We start from the raw sequence: 20,426 nt of genomic DNA on the forward strand, positions 1-20,426 counted from the left end.
ACCACTGTATTGAATATAATACCACTGTATTGAATATAATACCACTGTATTGAATATACTACCACTGTATTGAATATACTACCACTGTATTGAATATACTACCACTGTATTGAATATACTACCACTGTATTGAATATACTACCACTGTATTGAATATAATACCACTGTATTGAATATACTACCACTGTATTGAATATACTACCACTGTATTGAATATACTACCACTGTATTGAATATACTACCACTGTATTGAATATACTACCACTGTATTGAATATACTACCACTGTATTGAATATAATACCACTGTATTGAATATACTACCACTGTATTGAATATAATACCACTGTATTGAATATAATACCACTGTATTGAATATACTACCACTGTATTGAATATACTACCACTGTATTGAATATACTACCACTGTATTGAATATACTACCACTGTATTGAATATAATACCACTGTATTGAATATACTACCACTGTATTGAATATACTACCACTGTATTGAATATACTACCACTGTATTGAATATAATACCACTGTATTGAATATACTACCACTGTATTGAATATACTACCACTGTATTGAATATAATACCACTGTATTGAATATACTACCACTGTATTGAATATACTACCACTGTATTGAATATACTACCACTGTATTGAATATACTACCACTGTATTGAATATAATACCACTGTATTGAATATACTACCACTGTATTGAATATACTACCACTGTATTGAATATAATACCACTGTATTGAATATAATACCACTGTATTGAATATAATACCACTGTATTGAATATACTACCACTGTATTGAATATACTACCACTGTATTGAATATACTACCACTGTATTGAATATACTACCACTGTATTGAATATACTACCACTGTATTGAATATAATACCACTGTATTGAATATACTACCACTGTATTGAATATACTACCACTGTATTGAATATACTACCACTGTATTGAATATACTACCACTGTATTGAATATACTACCACTGTATTGAATATGCTACCACTGTATTGAATATACTACCACTGTATTGAATATACTTCCACTGTATTGAATATACTACCACTGTATTGAATATACTACCACTGTATTGAATATACTACCACTGTATTGAATATACTACCACTGTATTGAATATACTACCACTGTATTGAATATACTACCACTGTATTGAATATACTACCACTGTATTGAATATACTACCACTGTATTGAATATACTACCACTGTATTGAATATACTACCACTGTATTGAATATACTACCACTGTATTGAATATAATACCACTGTATTGAATATACTACCACTGTATTGAATATAATACCACTGTATTGAATATACTACCACTGTATTGAATATAATACCACTGTATTGAATATACTACCACTGTATTGAATATACTACCACTGTATTGAATATACTACCACTGTATTGAATATAATACCACTGTATTGAATATACTACCACTGTATTGAATATACTACCACTGTATTGAATATAATACCACTGTATTGAATATACTACCACTGTATTGAATATACTACCACTGTATTGAATATAATACCACTGTATTGAATATAATACCACTGTATTGAATATACTACCACTGTATTGAATATACTACCACTGTATTGAATATACTACCACTGTATTGAATATACTACCACTGTATTGAATATACTACCACTGTATTGAATATAATACCACTGTATTGAATATACTACCACTGTATTGAATATACTACCACTGTATTGAATATACTACCACTGTATTGAATATACTACCACTGTATTGAATATACTACCACTGTATTGAATATAATACCACTGTATTGAATATACTACCACTGTATTGAATATACTACCACTGTATTGAATATACTACCACTGTATTGAATATACTACCACTGTATTGAATATACTACCACTGTATTGAATATACTACCACTGTATTGAATATACTACCACTGTATTGAATATACTACCACTGTATTGAATATAATACCACTGTATTGAATATACTACCACTGTATTGAATATAATACCACTGTATTGAATATACTACCACTGTATTGAATATAATACCACTGTATTGAATATACTACCACTGTATTGAATATACTACCACTGTATTGAATATACTACCACTGTATTGAATATACTACCACTGTATTGAATATACTACCACTGTATTGAATATACTACCACTGTATTGAATATAATACCACTGTATTGAATATACTACCACTGTATTGAATATACTACCACTGTATTGAATATACTACCACTGTATTGAATATACTACCACTGTATTGAATATACTACCACTGTATTGAATATACTACCACTGTATTGAATATACTACCACTGTATTGAATATACTACCACTGTATTGAATATACTACCACTGTATTGAATATACTACCACTGTATTGAATATACTACCACTGTATTGAATATACTACCACTGTATTGAATATACTACCACTGTATTGAATATACTACCACTGTATTGAATATACTACCACTGTATTGAATATACTACCACTGTATTGAATATACTACCACTGTATTGAATATACTACCACTGTATTGAATATACTACCACTGTATTGAATATACTACCACTGTATTGAATATACTACCACTGTATTGAATATACTACCACTGTATTGAATATAATACCACTGTATTGAATATACTACCACTGTATTGAATATACTACCACTGTATTGAATATACTACCACTGTATTGAATATACTACCACTGTATTGAATATACTACCACTGTATTGAATATACTACCACTGTATTGAATATACTACCACTGTATTGAATATACTACCACTGTATTGAATATACTACCACTGTATTGAATATACTACCACTGTATTGAATATACTACCACTGTATTGAATATACTACCACTGTATTGAATATACTACCACTGTATTGAATATACTACCACTGTATTGAATATACTACCACTGTATTGAATATACTACCACTGTATTGAATATAATACCACTGTATTGAATATACTACCACTGTATTGAATATAATACCACTGTATTGAATATACTACCACTGTATTGAATATACTACCACTGTATTGAATATACTACCACTGTATTGAATATACTACCACTGTATTGAATATACTACCACTGTATTGAATATACTACCACTGTATTGAATATACTACCACTGTATTGAATATACTACCACTGTATTGAATATAATACCACTGTATTGAATATACTACCACTGTATTGAATATACTACCACTGTATTGAATATACTACCACTGTATTGAATATAATACCACTGTATTGAATATACTACCACTGTATTGAATATACTACCACTGTATTGAATATACTACCACTGTATTGAATATACTACCACTGTATTGAATATACTACCACTGTATTGAATATAATACCACTGTATTGAATATACTACCACTGTATTGAATATACTACCACTGTATTGAATATACTACCACTGTATTGAATATACTACCACTGTATTGAATATACTACCACTGTATTGAATATACTACCACTGTATTGAATATACTACCACTGTATTGAATATACTACCACTGTATTGAATATACTACCACTGTATTGAATATACTACCACTGTATTGAATATACTACCACTGTATTGAATATACTACCACTGTATTGAATATAATACCACTGTATTGAATATACTACCACTGTATTGAATATACTACCACTGTATTGAATATACTACCACTGTATTGAATATACTACCACTGTATTGAATATACTACCACTGTATTGAATATACTACCACTGTATTGAATATACTACCACTGTATTGAATATACTACCACTGTATTGAATATACTACCACTGTATTGAATATAATACCACTGTATTGAATATACTACCACTGTATTGAATATACTACCACTGTATTGAATATACTACCACTGTATTGAATATACTACCACTGTATTGAATATACTACCACTGTATTGAATATACTACCACTGTATTGAATATACTACCACTGTATTGAATATAATACCACTGTATTGAATATACTACCACTGTATTGAATATAATACCACTGTATTGAATATAATACCACTGTATTGAATATACTACCACTGTATTGAATATACTACCACTGTATTGAATATACTACCACTGTATTGAATATACTACCACTGTATTGAATATACTACCACTGTATTGAATATACTACCACTGTATTGAATATACTACCACTGTATTGAATATACTACCACTGTATTGAATATACTACCACTGTATTGAATATACTACCACTGTATTGAATATAATACCACTGTATTGAATATACTACCACTGTATTGAATATACTACCACTGTATTGAATATAATACCACTGTATTGAATATACTACCACTGTATTGAATATACTACCACTGTATTGAATATACTACCACTGTATTGAATATACTACCACTGTATTGAATATACTACCACTGTATTGAATATACTACCACTGTATTGAATATACTACCACTGTATTGAATATACTACCACTGTATTGAATATACTACCACTGTATTGAATATACTACCACTGTATTGAATATAATACCACTGTATTGAATATACTACCACTGTATTGAATATACTACCACTGTATTGAATATAATACCACTGTATTGAATATACTACCACTGTATTGAATATACTACCACTGTATTGAATATACTACCACTGTATTGAATATACTACCACTTTATTGAATATACTACCACTGTATTGAATATACTACCACTGTATTGAATATACTACCACTGTATTGAATATAATACCACTGTATTGAATATACTACCACTGTATTGAATATACTACCACTGTATTGAATATACTACCACTGTATTGAATAAGCCACTTGATTCAATAGAGCAACATGTTTCTGTCTGTGCTCAGCCACACAGGGCTAGACATTCGAAAACAAGGGGAATTGCACACAGTTCGGTGGGTAGTAGGTAAACTTCATTCATCAAAGTCAGTGGCGTAGGTAAATTAATCAAAGGTAAGTTATACTTTGCATGAATGCGAAAACCACAGCATAGTGGACATTGGACACTGCAAATGCAACACCCGAGAATACATCATGGGGAAATGGCTTCAGTTGAAACTGCTATTTCACATTTTTGAATTACATTTTTAGCAGACGCTCTTATCCAGAGAAGTAGTTACTATTTAGAGAGACGGTGTTACCATTTTCTAGAGAAGTAGTTATCATTTCTAGAGAAGTAGTTTTCCATTTCATTTATCCTTTTGGATTTATAGTTATTTTCACTGGTCTAAATTAGTGATTGGGTCAAACTTGTCGGAAATGTTTCTAGAGTATAATAGTTAAAAAGGCAGCACTGAAATTACTATGACTATTATTTTTCAGAGTAATTTCCAATAAAAGATAATAAAAAGGCACAAAGACAATGTATTGATGTACTGATGTGTGTTGATATTAGTTTTTGCTTCATCTGTGTGTTCTCTTGTGTTGTGTCGCCATCTATTGGTACATGGAAACAACTGTACATTCAAAGCAGAAGCAGTAACGTTATGGTGTACAGTATGTATGTATGTACAGTGCATTCAGAAAGTATTCAGACCCCTTCCTTTTTTCCACATTTTGTTACGTTACAGCTTTGTTCGAAAATGTATTTAATGTTTTCCTCATCAATCTACACAAAATGCCCCATAATGACAAAGCTAGAACAGGTTTTGAGAATTTTTTGCAAATTTATATAAATAAAAAATAATACCTTATTGACATAAGTATTCAGACCATTTGCTATGAGACTCGAATTTGAGCTCAGGTACATCCTGTTTCCCATTGATCATCCTTGATTGGAGTCCACCTATTGTAAATTCAATTGATTGGACATGATTTGGAAAGGCACACACACCTGCACAGTTGACAGTGCATGTCAGAGCAAAAACAAAGCCATGAGGTTGAAGGAATTATCCGTAGAGCTCCGAGACAGGATTCTGTCGAGGAACAGATCTGGGGAAGGGTACCAAAACATTTCTGTAGCATTGAAGGTCCCCAAAAACATAGTAGCCTCCATCATTCTTAAATGGAAGAAGTTTGGAACCACCAAGACCCTTCCTAGAGCTGGCCGCCCGACCAAACTGAGCAATTGGGGAGAAGGGCCTTGGTCAGGGAGGTGACCAATAACCTGATGGTCACTCTGACAAAGCTCCAGAGTTCCTCTGTGGAGATAGGAGAACCTTCCAGAAGGACAACCATCTCTGCAGCACTCCACCAATGAGACTTTTATGGTAGAGTGGCCAGACAGAAGCCACTCCTCAGTAAAAGGCACATGACGGCCCGCTTGGAGTTTTCCAAAAGGCACCTAAAGGACTCAGACCATGAGAAACAAGATTCTCTGGTCTGATGAAACCAAGATTGAACTCTTTGGCCTGAACGCCAAGCGTCATGTCTGGAGGAAACCTGGCACCATCCCTACTCTGAAGCATGGTGATGGAAGCATCATGCTCTGGGGATGTTTTTTAGAGTCAGGGACTGGGAGACTAGTCAGGATTGAGGGAAAGATGAACGGAGCAAAATACAGAGAGATCCTTGATGAACACACCCAAGAAGACTCAATGCTGTAATCGCTGCCAAAGGTGCTTCAACAAAGTACTGAGTAAAGGGTCTGAATACTTATGTAAATGTAAAATGTCCTTGTTTTTTAAAAATATATATATATATATACATTTGCAAAATATGCCATTATGGGGTATTTTGTGTAGAACGATGAGGGGGAAAAATGATTTATTCCATTTTAGAATAAGGCTGTAACCTAACAAAATGTGGAAAAGGTCAAGGGGTCTGAATACTTTCTGAATGCATTGTATGTATATGTATGTATGTATGTATGTATGTATGTATGTATGTATGTATGTATGTATGTATGTATGTATGTATGTATAGCGTGTATGTATAGCGTGTATGTATAGCGTGTATGTATAGCGTATATGTATAGCATGTATGTATAGCGTGTATGTATAGCGTGTATGTATAGCGTATATGTATAGCGTGTATGTATAGCGTGTATGTATAGCGTGTATGTATAGCGTATATGTATAGCGTATATGTATAGCGTGTATGTATAGCATGTATGTATGTATAGCATGTATGTATGTATAGCATGTATGTATGTATAGCATGTATGTATAGCATGTATGTATAGCATGTATGTTTGTGTAAAACCGTTATGATTGTTGGGTAGAATAGGGAATTGTGTTTGATTAGGTAAGTACAACTCAACTTAAATTATCATAAATAAATAACAAAGAAATAAAAAAACAAGGAAATACAATACTGCAATGTTTGTGAATAAGCATTTATAAATTGATAATAATATTTAAAGCATATTCGGGAGATTTGCTAAACTTGGTGCATTCAAGAGACTTTGTTAACAAATGCTGTTTTAGTTTTTTTTAAAGAATTGTTGCTCTCATGGTATGTCATTACAAATATAGAAGTGTTATTAAGAAATTTTGCTCTCGTGGTGTCAATACAAATATAGGAGTGTTATTAAGAAATTTTGCTCTCGTGGTGTCAATACAAATATAGGAGTGTTATTAAGAAATGTTGCTCTCGTGGTGTCAATACAAATATAGAAGTGCTATTAAGAAATGTTGCTCTCGTGGTGTCATTACAAATATAGAAGTGTTATTAAGAAATTTTGCTCTCGTGGTGTCAATACAAATATAGGAGTGTTATTAAGAAATGTTGCTCTCGTGGTGTCAATACAAATATAGAACTGTTATTAAGAAATGTTGCTCTCGTGGTGTCAATACAAATATAGAACTGTTATTAAGAAATGTTGCTCTCGTGGTGTCAATACAAATATAGAACTGTTATTAAGAAATGTTGCTCTCGTGGTGTCAATACAAATATAGAACTGTTATTAAGAAATGAATTTGCTCTATAGTTTCCATTGTATTGGGGGCTCATTCACTGATGATATCATTTATTGCATCCTTCAGCAACATTTACAAAACAATTGAGCCTTTCAAGCAGGTGGCATGTACAGTAGACCAGCGGTTAAGAGTGTTGGGCTAGTAATCAAGAGTGGCTGGTTTTAATCCCCAAGCCGACTTGGTGGAAAATCTGTCAATGTGCCCTTGAGCAAGGTCCTTAAACCTACTTGGCCTGTAAGTTTTGCTCTGGAGAAGAATGACTGAAACATGTTTTTATTTAAATGTGACACATGGAGCTTTGTACAAATAGCAATTCATAATGTGTACACTAGATGGACATATTGCTCTTTTCTTGGGCTATAAGGTTTCAAGAATACTGTAAGCAGCTGTAAACTTCCCAATACACTTTTGCTGTCAATCACCCATTCTTCCAGAAACTCGTATCCCACTGCAAGGCTGAATGTCCTGTTGAACCCTAGATGTACAGTGTTTATATTATGACAGAGTTAACATACTGGTGACCTCGAAACAGCAAGCTGCAATAAACCACATGCCCATAGCTCCAGAGCTCTGCTGGTTTTGTAATCATTTCCATCTGTAAATAAAAGTGTCTTTCATCACGATTCTTCCTCGATGAGTTTGCTGGCAAACACAGTCAACGCTCAACTTCTCCTACCTTCCTCCTGCTACAAGTTCTTGAGGCTTTTTTATTTACGAAAACACATATACACAGCTTTATAAATAAGCCACTCCCCTCTTAAAGCTGCAATACATAACTATTTTGGCAAGCCGCAGATACACATAGAAATATGTGTTATAGATCTGTCATTCTCATTGAAAGCAAGTCTAAGAAGTGGCAGATCTGTTTTACATGTGCTATTTCTATGCTTTCCGTTCTTAAGTTTTGCCTTGTTTACTTTCGGTTTTGTACACAAGCTTCAAACAGCTGAAAAAACAAGTATTTGGGGTTATGGAAAATGTATTTCACAGCGGTTTAGATGGTGGAATGATTCTCTACACTATACTTGCTTGTTTTGTCACGTAAACTGAAATTAGGCAAACTATTCAAATTTTAGCAACCAGGAAATGGCGCAGAGATTTCTGCATAGTGCATCTTTAAGTTTAATGCTGCAAGATTTTACCTTTAATTGCTTTCTGCATTTGAACACTTACGAAAAAAGATTGCAGTCAGAGTGAAGTATAACTGCAGTTAGAGTGCAGCATATCTGCAGTCAGAGTGCAGTATAACTGCAATACGCTACAAAGACTGCATCCAAAATAACAGTTTTATTTTTTTACTGCAGTACTTTTGAGAGGTCACTGCAGTTATTCTGCAATTACTGCGTCCAAAATACCACAGTTGACTGCAGTTACTGCGCTTTTATTGCAATTTCGAAAATGCTATCTTTTTTTGTAAGGGACGAAAGCAGCAGGTGACGATACTGTAGATGCATTATGCATGTAGTTTCACTTTAAGCTGCACTCAAGCTATGAGCCTACAATACATCCACATCTTTCAGAAAGATGTCTAAAGCTCCTTACAAACACAATCCAACGCATTCTACAAAGGTATCCCATTTCTGAAGAACTGTATTAGATTATTTTAAAAGTCTTGTTAGTTTGTGATAATCCCCTTTTTAATTATTGTGACATCACAGCATGAAGCACACACACAAATTGTATTGGAATAAAGTGACTTTGTTAAATATCTGATGAAGACAGTCTTCGGAAAAGGATATTTAATGTCCTATGCGTAGTGCAGTGTTTCGGACATGACTTACATGACAGTAACAACAAAAATTATGCTAACTTGTCTAAAGCAATTTGAGGCAAGGCTCTTTCTTTGCAGTGAATGTAAATAATTTCTCAATTTACACAATTGCATATTTTGCATGCTTCAAAAAGTTTTCTATAACTGTATTCACATCCTGGCTGAGAAAATGTTTTTCTTCCGCAAAATGCATTTACTATCAGTAAGAGAAGCCTGCTGGGTTGTTGTATACCCCAATGCTCTGACAAAAGTACTGCACTGAATTTACAAGCAGGGTTTTACCCCTTACCACTGAAAAAAAATTAACATTTTGCAATCAACTATAAATAAGAGTGAGGTTTGAAATCAAGTGATTGACAATAGTCTACAAAAGCTTTATGATATACTGTAGCAAAATATGTACATAACACTGTTAAATCCAATCCAGTATTCCAATTACTTTAAAGGGATATTTCACCCCCAAAAAATATATGTTTTAAATTATTATCGACTGAATGCACCAATATTACAATTGTTAGTGTTTTTCTTGGTATTTTATCAGGATCCCCATTAGTTGTTGCGATAGCAGCAGCTACTTTTCCTTGGGTCCCACACAAAACATGACATAATAGAGAACATTAATAGACAAGAGCAGCTCAAGGACAGAAGTGCATACATTTACAAGAAAAAATATAACTAAAAGGTTCTGTACTGACTCAATACTGAGAAAAAATATCTAGAGAGACCTACTATTCTAGGCCTACATTTATAATTTACATGTTGATAAATTCAATTTACAGTCAGTAGCATCTATCAGTACATACACACAACATAATTAGGTCAAATAAGGGAGAGGCGTTCAAGCCAGGTTTGCTGTTCACTTGAGCTATTTAAGATGGAAGGGTGTTCCATGCGATCATGGTTCTATATAATAATGTATGTTTCCTTGAATTCGTTCTGGATTTGGGGACTGTGAAAAGACCCCTGGCGTCATGTCTGGTGGGGTAAGTGTGTGTGTCAGTGCTGTGTGTAAGTTGACTATGCAAACAATTTGGAATTTTCAGCACATAAATGTTTCTTTAAAAAAAACAAGAAGCGATGCAGTCAGTCTCTCCTCTATTTTTAGCCAAGACTGGCATGCAAAATATTGATATTAGCCCTCTGATGAAGAGCAAGTGAAGAGCAAGACGTGTCGCTCTGTTCTGGGCCAGCTGCAGTTTTTTTAGGTCCTTAATTGCAGCACTTAACCATATAACTGGACAATAATCAAGACAATATAAAACTAGAGCCTGCAGGACTTGCTTTGTGGAGTGTGGTGTCAAAAAAGCAGAGTATCTCTAAATGATTTGTACCAAATACAATGCTTTTAGTTTTAGAGATGTTCAGGACCAGTTTATTACTGGCCACCCATTCTAAAACAAACTGCAGCTCTTTGTTTAGGGTTGCAGATTTCTCACTAGCTGTGGTTGCTGATTTGTTTAATGTTGAATCAGCAATTCGTGTCCCCCTAGCATTGCTACATGCTCCAAAAATGCTAGCCAGGAGATTCTGGGCGTGGCTAAATAACCAGCCAACAAACTTCAACTGTTTGGATGAAAAGACATCACGTTAGTCAGACAAATCATAAACTTCAAAAAAGTGTTAAGGAGCACATCACTCTGTTCCATTTTATACATCCCAGTCTATAAACAAGGACTGGACAATTAAAAGTAACATAATAGTGGAATGTGCAAAATATAGAACAACAAAGTATACATGTCAACAAACCAAAAGTACGGTGTCCATCGTAGGATATCATACAGCAGCTATTAACTTAAGTACCTTGAGTACCCAAGCCTCTCCATAACTGTTAAGCATGTGTCCTCTATCATTCTGATCTCGTGGATGGGCATTTGTTTTCTCCACACATTGATGCTGACTGGCGATATGTCTCCCTCGTACACCAGGTTGTACAGGTTGGTGGAGGTGGCGAACATGAGCTGGTTGAGGGCAGCTGGGGCCACGGGAACCCCGATAAACGTGTGTATCTTTCCTGCTGTCTCCTCAGGATATTGCACAATGTCCTCAAATTTCACATGGAGGTAAGTGGCGGTGAGGTCGCCGTTGACCTGGAGTGCCGTGGTTGTGTGGGCCAGCCACAGATGGGCAAGTAGCAGCACCGGCTCCATCTCTGGATCAGAGAGGACGCTGTGCAATGTCAAGAATTCCGGGGTGAACCCTACTGTACACTTGCTTCTCCCGCCGTTCCTTTCTTGCTTAAAAATTGCGGCAACATGTTTTTGCACATTCTTGCGAGAGTAGAGGCTTGGCTCGCTGTTGTAGAGCATAAGGTAAATCCAAGCGCGAGGATCTCGCACTACGTGCACCGCCCGAAATGAGGGACCGACGACCTCTCGGAAAAACGGGAGTTTCAGGGTCCAGCTCCCGCTGCTCAGGCTGAGGACAGGGCGGGCATTAGGGTACCTCTCCATGTGCCGCCTTAGCTCCTGAACATACTCCCCATCTCTATCTGAACTCCCCCTCGGTTTCGTAGACCCCGACTGCCTACGAATTGGCTTCCTCCTCTTGCCAGGAAGCTCGCCCCCAATCTCATTCCAGCTGCCCTCGTTGTGCAACCGAATGTTCTGCAGGTGAAGTCTAGGGTTATAGACCAAGGAATGGAACCAGCCCTGGATGGCCTTGTAGTGACCTCTTTCCGCATCTAGTCTGGACCACACGCAGGCATCCACCAGGGGGTCAAAGTTGAACTCGGTGTCCGGGATGACTAGGTGCTCTGTGGGGACTTGGAGATAAACAAAGTCAGAGCTGTTATAGAAAAGGGGCTTGAGAACTTCAGCCCCAGACCCTGGCAGCGATGTAACGACGACTGTGGGGAGAGGGTTCGGGGACAGATCGGACACTGATTGTTCACAGACAAGCCAATCACAGCTATTGGAGACAAACAGAAACTCAACAACCCACAGCAGGAGAACAAATGTTAAAGTATAGCGCATGATCTTACGGAAGCAGAAATAAAACGTGCGTTGCAGGATTAAAAACCCAATGGCGAGACACAGTGTCAGCCCTCCCACTATATTAACCATAAACCCAAAGTCATAGACTGGATCCACAGTGTTTTGTTCAGTCACCGTTTGAACTCCCAGACCAAAGTGGATTATCTGATGTCTGCTTTGCATCTTTGCATATCCCCCAAAGCCCAAGTAGCTGTATCTGGCACCAATGTCATTGTAGTTTGTTACGATGGACACAATGGATTCTGTGCCGTTGACGACAACCGAGAGTCGTACTCCATTTTTACTATTGTCGATGAATCTGCAGTTGGAGATTTTGACATTGGGACTGTGCATCAAATAGGCCACTCTGGTGACCGTGCCCTCCATTGGAAAGGTCACGTTGACAAACTGGGTCCATCGTTTCTTAAACTCAGCAGCCTGCTCTGCCTCCTGTATTCTCGCCACTGGACTAGTCCCCTGACTGTCAAACCAAAACATTTGGTAGTGAGCATCCCAAACGTCCATCAGTGCCCCATTGTACCTGTCTAAAGCCCTGTGAGGGACATATTTAAAATCAATGTCCAAGTTGTGAAAGAAAGCACTCAGAACACTCAACGGAGACTCCTTGCTTTTTTCCACATGGTCAAACACCAGCAGAGTCTGAGAGTTGAGCAAGACAAGGGCACGGTATACGCTCTTCAGCCCCATCACAGAGGAGTAGGCCGACGCCGCTTCTCCACTAACGAACAGAGAGTCCCCGTGGGATGCAGCTACAATGACCTCACCGGCTGTGTTGCCGACCTCAGGCTCCGCCCACCGCAGCCACTTGCCGCACTCTCCAAGCTGGCCCTCCCAGGGCTGATTGCACTTGCTTGTGGGAGACGGGGCGAACGTCAAGACATTGTTGAGGTAGCTGTATTTGGGGCCGTACAGTGCCTCTGAAACAAATACCTGTCCATTAGGGGCAAAGGTGAAGGAATTCTGATCTGGGTGCTCATGGCCCGGATTGAAATTGCTCCAGCCCTCCAGCCAGGAGTAGGGCTTGGAATGGACGATATCATACACCGCCCTACCGCCCAGCTTCCCCGATTTGAAGGAGACAAATGTGTTGCCTTGACCGTATGATGAACCAGCCCCGTAAGTCACCACACCCCAGTTTGAGAACATGTGCAGTACTGCTTTGCCAAACCCGGCTGGTGGTTGCTTGGAGAGCTCACTGTCATACCACAGGAACTCAGTGTGTAAGGTGGCCCAGCGCTGGGCTGCCGACTGCTCCATGGGGCCATCTTTGGGACGATGTTTCCTGATCTGCTGGGCCAGCCAGTTTCCGGTGCCGTCCCGGAGCACAAATGCATCGAGGAACACCAGCTGACTCTCCGGTCCGTAGAACCAGTTGTAGTTGGAGTCAGCGATGCCCACTGTCCTCTGGAAACCTGGCAGAAGTGTGGAGTGGTAGAACCAGAAGTGCGCCCGCAACCAGTTGTTCTGGGTGTTGTCGATGTCGAAGTGGCGACGCGCCAGGAAAACATACTGAGTGATGGACTTTGCGGTGTAACTCCCATAGGCCACACCCTCGTCTAGCGAGCCATCCACTACATGACTGAGGAGGAACATGGTCTTTTCCATGTAGTTAACGGCCACCTGCTTCCACATCATTGTCTCCGGGTCACTGTGTGCTCCCACCACGAGGGCGCCGGTCAGGATGGCCAAGATGTTGGTAGTCTGATGATTCTGTAAAAACTGCTTCCCCCATCCCCTGTGTTTGGAGAGTTCGTACAGCTCCTCTGTGGCGGCACGTATTTTCTTCATGTAGCGTGCCTTTCGCGATGTGTCCAGGAGAGGGTAGATGAAGTCATAGGCTGTGGCAAATCCTGTGAGGGAGTGAGCCATGGGAACCTCGTCGTTGGGGGCGCTGGTCACTGTCCAGTTAGGGTACACTGCCATCTGGTCCATGTATCTCATTAAGAATTGATGGGCAGCTGTATCTTTGGGGCAGAGCAAACAGTACAGAGCGAGAGAGGGGAGATTGTTGCCGTAAATTTCATTCCATTTGCTAGAAAATTCCTCATGCTTAACCGGGGGTAGATAGAGTGCAGTATAGGCAAGCATTGTCCCAACAGCAAGCCGGATAACTTTAAAAATATGTCTGTGCGTCGTGGCAGATCTCTGCTGCAGTAAACGTATGTCCACCTGGTGAAAATACAGGTTAGGGTGAAGGTTCGCCGGCCAGTTTTCCGGATGCTCATTGGTGCTTCCATCTCCTTGAAATGTGATTTTCTCCAACTCATCATCAATATTATTTTTGCCTAAACCGTCAGTAATTCCTGAGAAGGAAACTACAACAGCCAAGAGTGAGAATAAAACCATAGACCGTCCTGCGCATTTTCCAGCCATGATTCAAAAACCAGATGTGTTTTTAGTTTATTTTCCCTTTTTAAACTCTTTTCTAAGTCTAATCTGAAACACTGTTTGTCTTTTCCAAGTTACTACTCCCCTGCTATCCGTCGCTTTTCCGTTGCAGTTCATCTTGGGTTACATTCCATTCCTTCACTCTTTCCCATGTGTTCTGTTATTGGAAAAAAAGTTTGTTTGTTCTTAGTTTTTGGGGGGAGAAATTCTGTCATAGTAACATCAACTGTAACGTGCGTCATGTAACTTAGTAGACGAAAAAGGGACATCAAGCTGATATAGACAAAGAAAGTCAGTTTGACCACCTATTAAATCCTCAGGAATGTGAAACAGTGCTTAATATTGCTTGGATGGAGAATCGTTTGAACATAACTGCATGTGTCTCTTGAGCTATCAACACAGCTCTGTTTACCGTCCTTCCCGACTTCTCATCATCAAGAAAGTACCACAGTACGTTATCCAGAGAGCCTTTATAAGAAATGATAAGTACTTCCATGATTGCAGTCCATCTCCATACAGATTGATAAATCCAAGCTTCAGTTCTTCTTGCTTCAATGAAACACGTCTGCAAACTAAGGATGTTGAAATGGGACCTGCAGCAGATGTGGTAGCAGATGTGCAATGTAGTCATGTATTGCTTGAAAAAGATTCCTTCAACATGACTCCACATTTACGGCAATAATTTGGTCGAGAGAAGAGAAAGTTTAAAAGAATGTGAGACAACGTGAGACAACCCTTCTGCACTGTGCTGAGCTCTGCTCTTAATTATTCAGACAGATAAGATCACTTCAACTGAGCCAACAATTCTACATTCATCATCCATTAGCTATCTCACAAGATTGGAATGCTGGCATCTTTCCATGCTCCCCCAGACCTCAGAACGTCATGCCTAATGTGGTGTCATTTTACAATGCAATGAAACTGTGAGACTTCATATTAACATCTCCCACAGAACTCTGAAGTTCAAAGGTGTACTGTCTGAGAGGTGGCAGGTCTCTGTTCATGTCAGTACCCCAGAACAACAATGCTTCATGGTCATCTCCAGTGGTGTAAAGTACTTAAGTAATAATACTTGAAAAGTACTACTTAAGTAGTTTTTTGGGGTATCTGTACTTGACTTTACTATTTATAATTTTGCCAACTTTTACTTTTACTTCACTGCATTCCTAAAGAAAATAATGTACTTTTTACTCCATGCAATTTCCCTGACACCCAAAAGTACTCGTTACATTTTGACAGGAAAATGGTCCAATTCACACACTTATCAAAAGAACATCGCTGGTCGTCCCTACTGCCTCTGATCTGAAGGACTCTAAACACAAATGCTTAATTTGTAAATTATGTCTGAGTGTTTGAGTGTCCCCTGGCTATCCGTCAATAAAAATACAAAATTAAATTGTGCTGTCTGGTTTGCTTAATATAAGGAATTTTAAATGGTTTACACTTTTACTTGTTCTACTTAAGTACATTTTAGCAATTTCAAGTATATTTAAAACCAAATACTTTTAGACTTTTACTCAAGTTGTATTTTACTGGGTGACTTTCACTTTTACTTGAGTAATTATCTATTAAGGTACCTTTACTTTTACTCAAGTATGATAACTGAGTACTTTTTCCACCACTGATCTTCTCTAATTTATCCGCATGACAATAACCTCAGTGATCCCTGTCCCTGTTACTGAGGTCAGCATGACTACACTGGGCGACGAAGGAAAACCACACCTGAAAATAATCTTAGAGATACAAAGATGCTAGTTCCTACCACCTCCCATGAGCACAGACCTGAAAGGATGGTGGCTAGTGCTCAATGTGGAGGAAGCTCTACATAGCCTGATGGAGCTCTACTTAGCCTGATGGAGCTCTACTTAATCTGATGGAGCTCAACTTAGCCTGATGGAGCTTTACTTAACCTGATGGAGCTTTACTTAACCTGATGGAGCTCTACTTAACCTGATGGAGCTCTATTTAGCCTGGTGGAGCTCTACTTAACCTGATGGAGCTCTACTTAATATGATGGAGCTCAACTTAGCCTGATGGAGCACTACTTAGCCTGATGGAGCTTTACTTAACCTGATGGAGCTCTACTTAATCTGATGGAGCTCTACTTAACCTGATGGAGCTCTACTTAGCCTGATGGAGCTTTACTTAACCTGATGGAGCTCTATTTAGCCTGATGGAGCTCAACTTAACCTGATGGAGCTCTACTTAACCTGATGGTGCTCTACTTAGCCTGATGGAGCTTTACTTAACCTGATGGAGCTCTACTTAGCCTGATGGAGCTTTACTTAACCTGATGGAGCTTTACTTAACCTGATGGAGCTTTATTTAGCCTGGTGGAGCTCTATTTAGCCTGATGGAGCTCTACTTAGCCTGATGGAGCTTTACTTAACCTGATGGAGCTCTATTTAGCCTGGCGGAGCACTACTTAAGGAATTGTGTATTGGCTTCTTCAGAGATAATGTGTATTGGGGTCAGGAAGGCCTGTCACTTCCTAAGATCCTGGCTTGGGCCCTGCTCCGGTGTCGAGCACAGAGACTTCGGCTTCAAGGAAGGAAAACCCTGCTTGATCGTCAAGCTCAACAGAATCGTCAACTTCAGGCTGAGGGTAAATATCCTCAGGATATAGCTTTCAGGCCTTGTCAACCAGGTCATATGCAAAGTTGACCTCTTGTGCAAATAAGGCACTCTGATATTTCCTGTGGCCCCTGGTTGTTTGTTTTTGCATATTTTCCCACAAGTAGTAGTACATATTTGAATGCAAAAGTACAAATGCAAATGTAGTTTCTTAGTTGAAAGTGTGACTGTTTTTAGCATCGTGAAGAGTAAGGTATAGCCATTTTCAGAAATGTTGGTGAATTACCTTTTATTGTTTAAAGAAGTGAAGAAAGAGATTGGTGTTTTCACTAAGAAAACCTTTGATAATCTTTAGTGTGAAACGTGAAACAAAAACAGGCATCAGTGTAAAATAATCCCAATCAGTAACGTTTTTCTTTAAGTGTTTATTGCAACAAGATAAATTCTAAGACATTATGCATTAGATCCCTTAGATCAGAGGAAAACATACTGAGAGGTACAGAGAGAGGTACAGTCAGTACATAAAGGGCCACATTCTGACCTGAGATACACAAACCACAATGTTCAATGAAAAAAGCTGAAGTGGTTAAATGGAAGGATGAATGAATGTTGGATGGAAGGATGAATGAAACTAATTACTTTTAAAAACAAATATTGTTTAAAAATGATCAAAGGTTCAATATCTCCTAAAATTCGTGTTCAGGGAATGTTGAGGTATAGAAAGTCAGAAGTGTTACTGCTGTAGATACATTCATACAGTGTTTCACAGCGCTTTAATGATGACCCTAAAACACTAACACCATAGCAGAACAAATTAGAACATTTCAACTGTTAACCCCTCCAGGTTATAACTCGCTGTGAGGAAAATTCCAGTTTATATCGGCCCTACTAATTCTCTTCTACAAAACTGAATTGATACTAATTCATTCATAAAAATGTTTTAAAGAAAACATTTATAAGATATAAAATAAAACAAATAAAAGAGTTTGGAGTGAAGGGGCAAAACCCCAATAATTTCTCAGAAAAGGATCCATGATGTAGAAATTAAAGCAGGGGCGCAACTTTGGTTTTAGAAGTGGGGGGACATATATTTTTTTATTTTAAAAATGTTTATCCAGTCGGATAAACTGTCCTACCCGACCGCTTGGAGGATTCCGCATGGTCCTGAAGAACACTGTTGCCTCGTTTTGTATCACATTCCCCCCGCCCCCCAAAAATAATTGTTGTTGATTTTTTTTATTTAACCAGGCAAGTCAGTTACAAACAAATTCTAATTTACAATGACATCCTACCCTGGCTGACACTGTGCCAATTTTGTGATGCACTATGGGACTTCCAGTCACAGACAGATGTGATGCAGCCTGGATTTGAACAAGGTATTGTAGTGACACTTCGTTCACTGAGATGCAGTGACTTTGACCACTGCGCCACTTGGGAGACCTGATATATACAGATAAAACATTATAATAATACAAAATAATAACAATAATAGTAGATCTATACATATTACTTGTGAAAAGTTACTTGTGTCATGGACAAAGTAGATGTCCTAACCGACTTACCAAAACTATAGTTTGTTAACAAGACATTTGTGGAGTGGTTGAAAAACAAGTTTTAATGACTCCAACCTAAGTGTATGTAAACTTCTGACTTCAACTGTATATAATGTCCCCCCGTCCCCAATGAAAGTTGCGCCCCTGAATTAAAGTACCGCTGAACATACTAAGGTAACCACTCAACCTGAATCACGAATTGACCTCCTCCCTAGGCACACCACCCAGCCTATCAGAAGGCAATTCAAGTCATTACAATATTGCTTAAACCAAGGATGGGCAAGTGGCCCACGGGCCGCCCCCTTTTGCAGGTTATCGGATTTTATTTTTCACATTTTTATTTTTAGGGCGATCTCAGTCAGGGTCTCAACTTCCTGTTGCGAGTTAAAATAGTATAATACACAAGGTGTAATTTCTAAACTTGGTTGTGCATCAGCAGTTTTCAATCACTGATAGTCAACCAATTAGATGGCAACAGTAAGTTACTTTAGCGGCCAGCTATCTAAAATTGTTACCATGGTCGAAATACCAGCTGGGGGGCCCCCATTAGTTTTGTTAGGATGTCTCACTCAGATATCATATTAAAAACTGCAAAGATTTCTCTACACCATATGGCAAAATGTGTAGAATTGCAGGAAATGAGCTGTAATAAGCACATTTTCCTCTCCGCACCATGGAAAAATGAGTAGAATTGCATGGCATTTTTTATAAAATTGCTAAATCTTCTTTCCGCCACATGGCAAAATGTGTAGAATTGCATAAAACTTGCTTTAAAACTGCAACATTTTCTCTACACCCCATGGCAAAAGGTGTAGCATTGCTCAAATTGTACTCTAAAACGTAAATACATTATTTCCACTGTCAAGAGGGTGCCATTAAATTGTTTTGCTCGTAATGTGGGGGGTGGTACGCAGACCTGCAACCAACTCATGATGAGCTCAGATTTTTTTGTTGCCCCCATCCCCCATCAAAGTTGCCCATCCCTGGCTTAAACCTATCCAATTCTCTTAGATTCTCTAAGATCTACAACGGCTATGACAGGGGTTCCTAAACGATTTTGGGCCACGAACCCCATTTTGATATCTGAAAATTCTCGCGACGCCAACCATGTAAAAACAATTATGAAATAAACAGC

At 38.2% G+C, this 20,426-nt stretch overlaps 1 protein-coding gene across 1 annotated transcript; it reads right to left on the minus strand.

Moving 5' to 3' along the window:
• Positions 1-8,269: 8,269 nt before the first annotated feature.
• LOC106597370 (dermatan-sulfate epimerase-like protein) lies at positions 8,270-15,968 on the minus strand. The gene has a single exon (XM_014188573.2). The coding sequence runs from the start codon at positions 15,147-15,149 to the stop codon at positions 11,571-11,573; it is 3,579 nt and encodes a 1,192-aa protein (XP_014044048.1). The 5' UTR covers positions 15,150-15,968; the 3' UTR covers positions 8,270-11,570.
• Positions 15,969-20,426: the final 4,458 nt, after the last annotated feature.

The sequence above is a fragment of the Salmo salar genome, chromosome ssa03 (assembly GCF_905237065.1).
Source record: "Salmo salar chromosome ssa03, Ssal_v3.1, whole genome shotgun sequence".
Taxonomy (NCBI): domain Eukaryota; kingdom Metazoa; phylum Chordata; class Actinopteri; order Salmoniformes; family Salmonidae; genus Salmo; species Salmo salar.

Coding starts and splice junctions, on each gene's coding strand:
- LOC106597370 (XM_014188573.2), bottom strand. CDS start 15,149: ATGGCTGGAAAATGCGCAGGACGGTCTATGGTTTTATTCTCACTCTTG.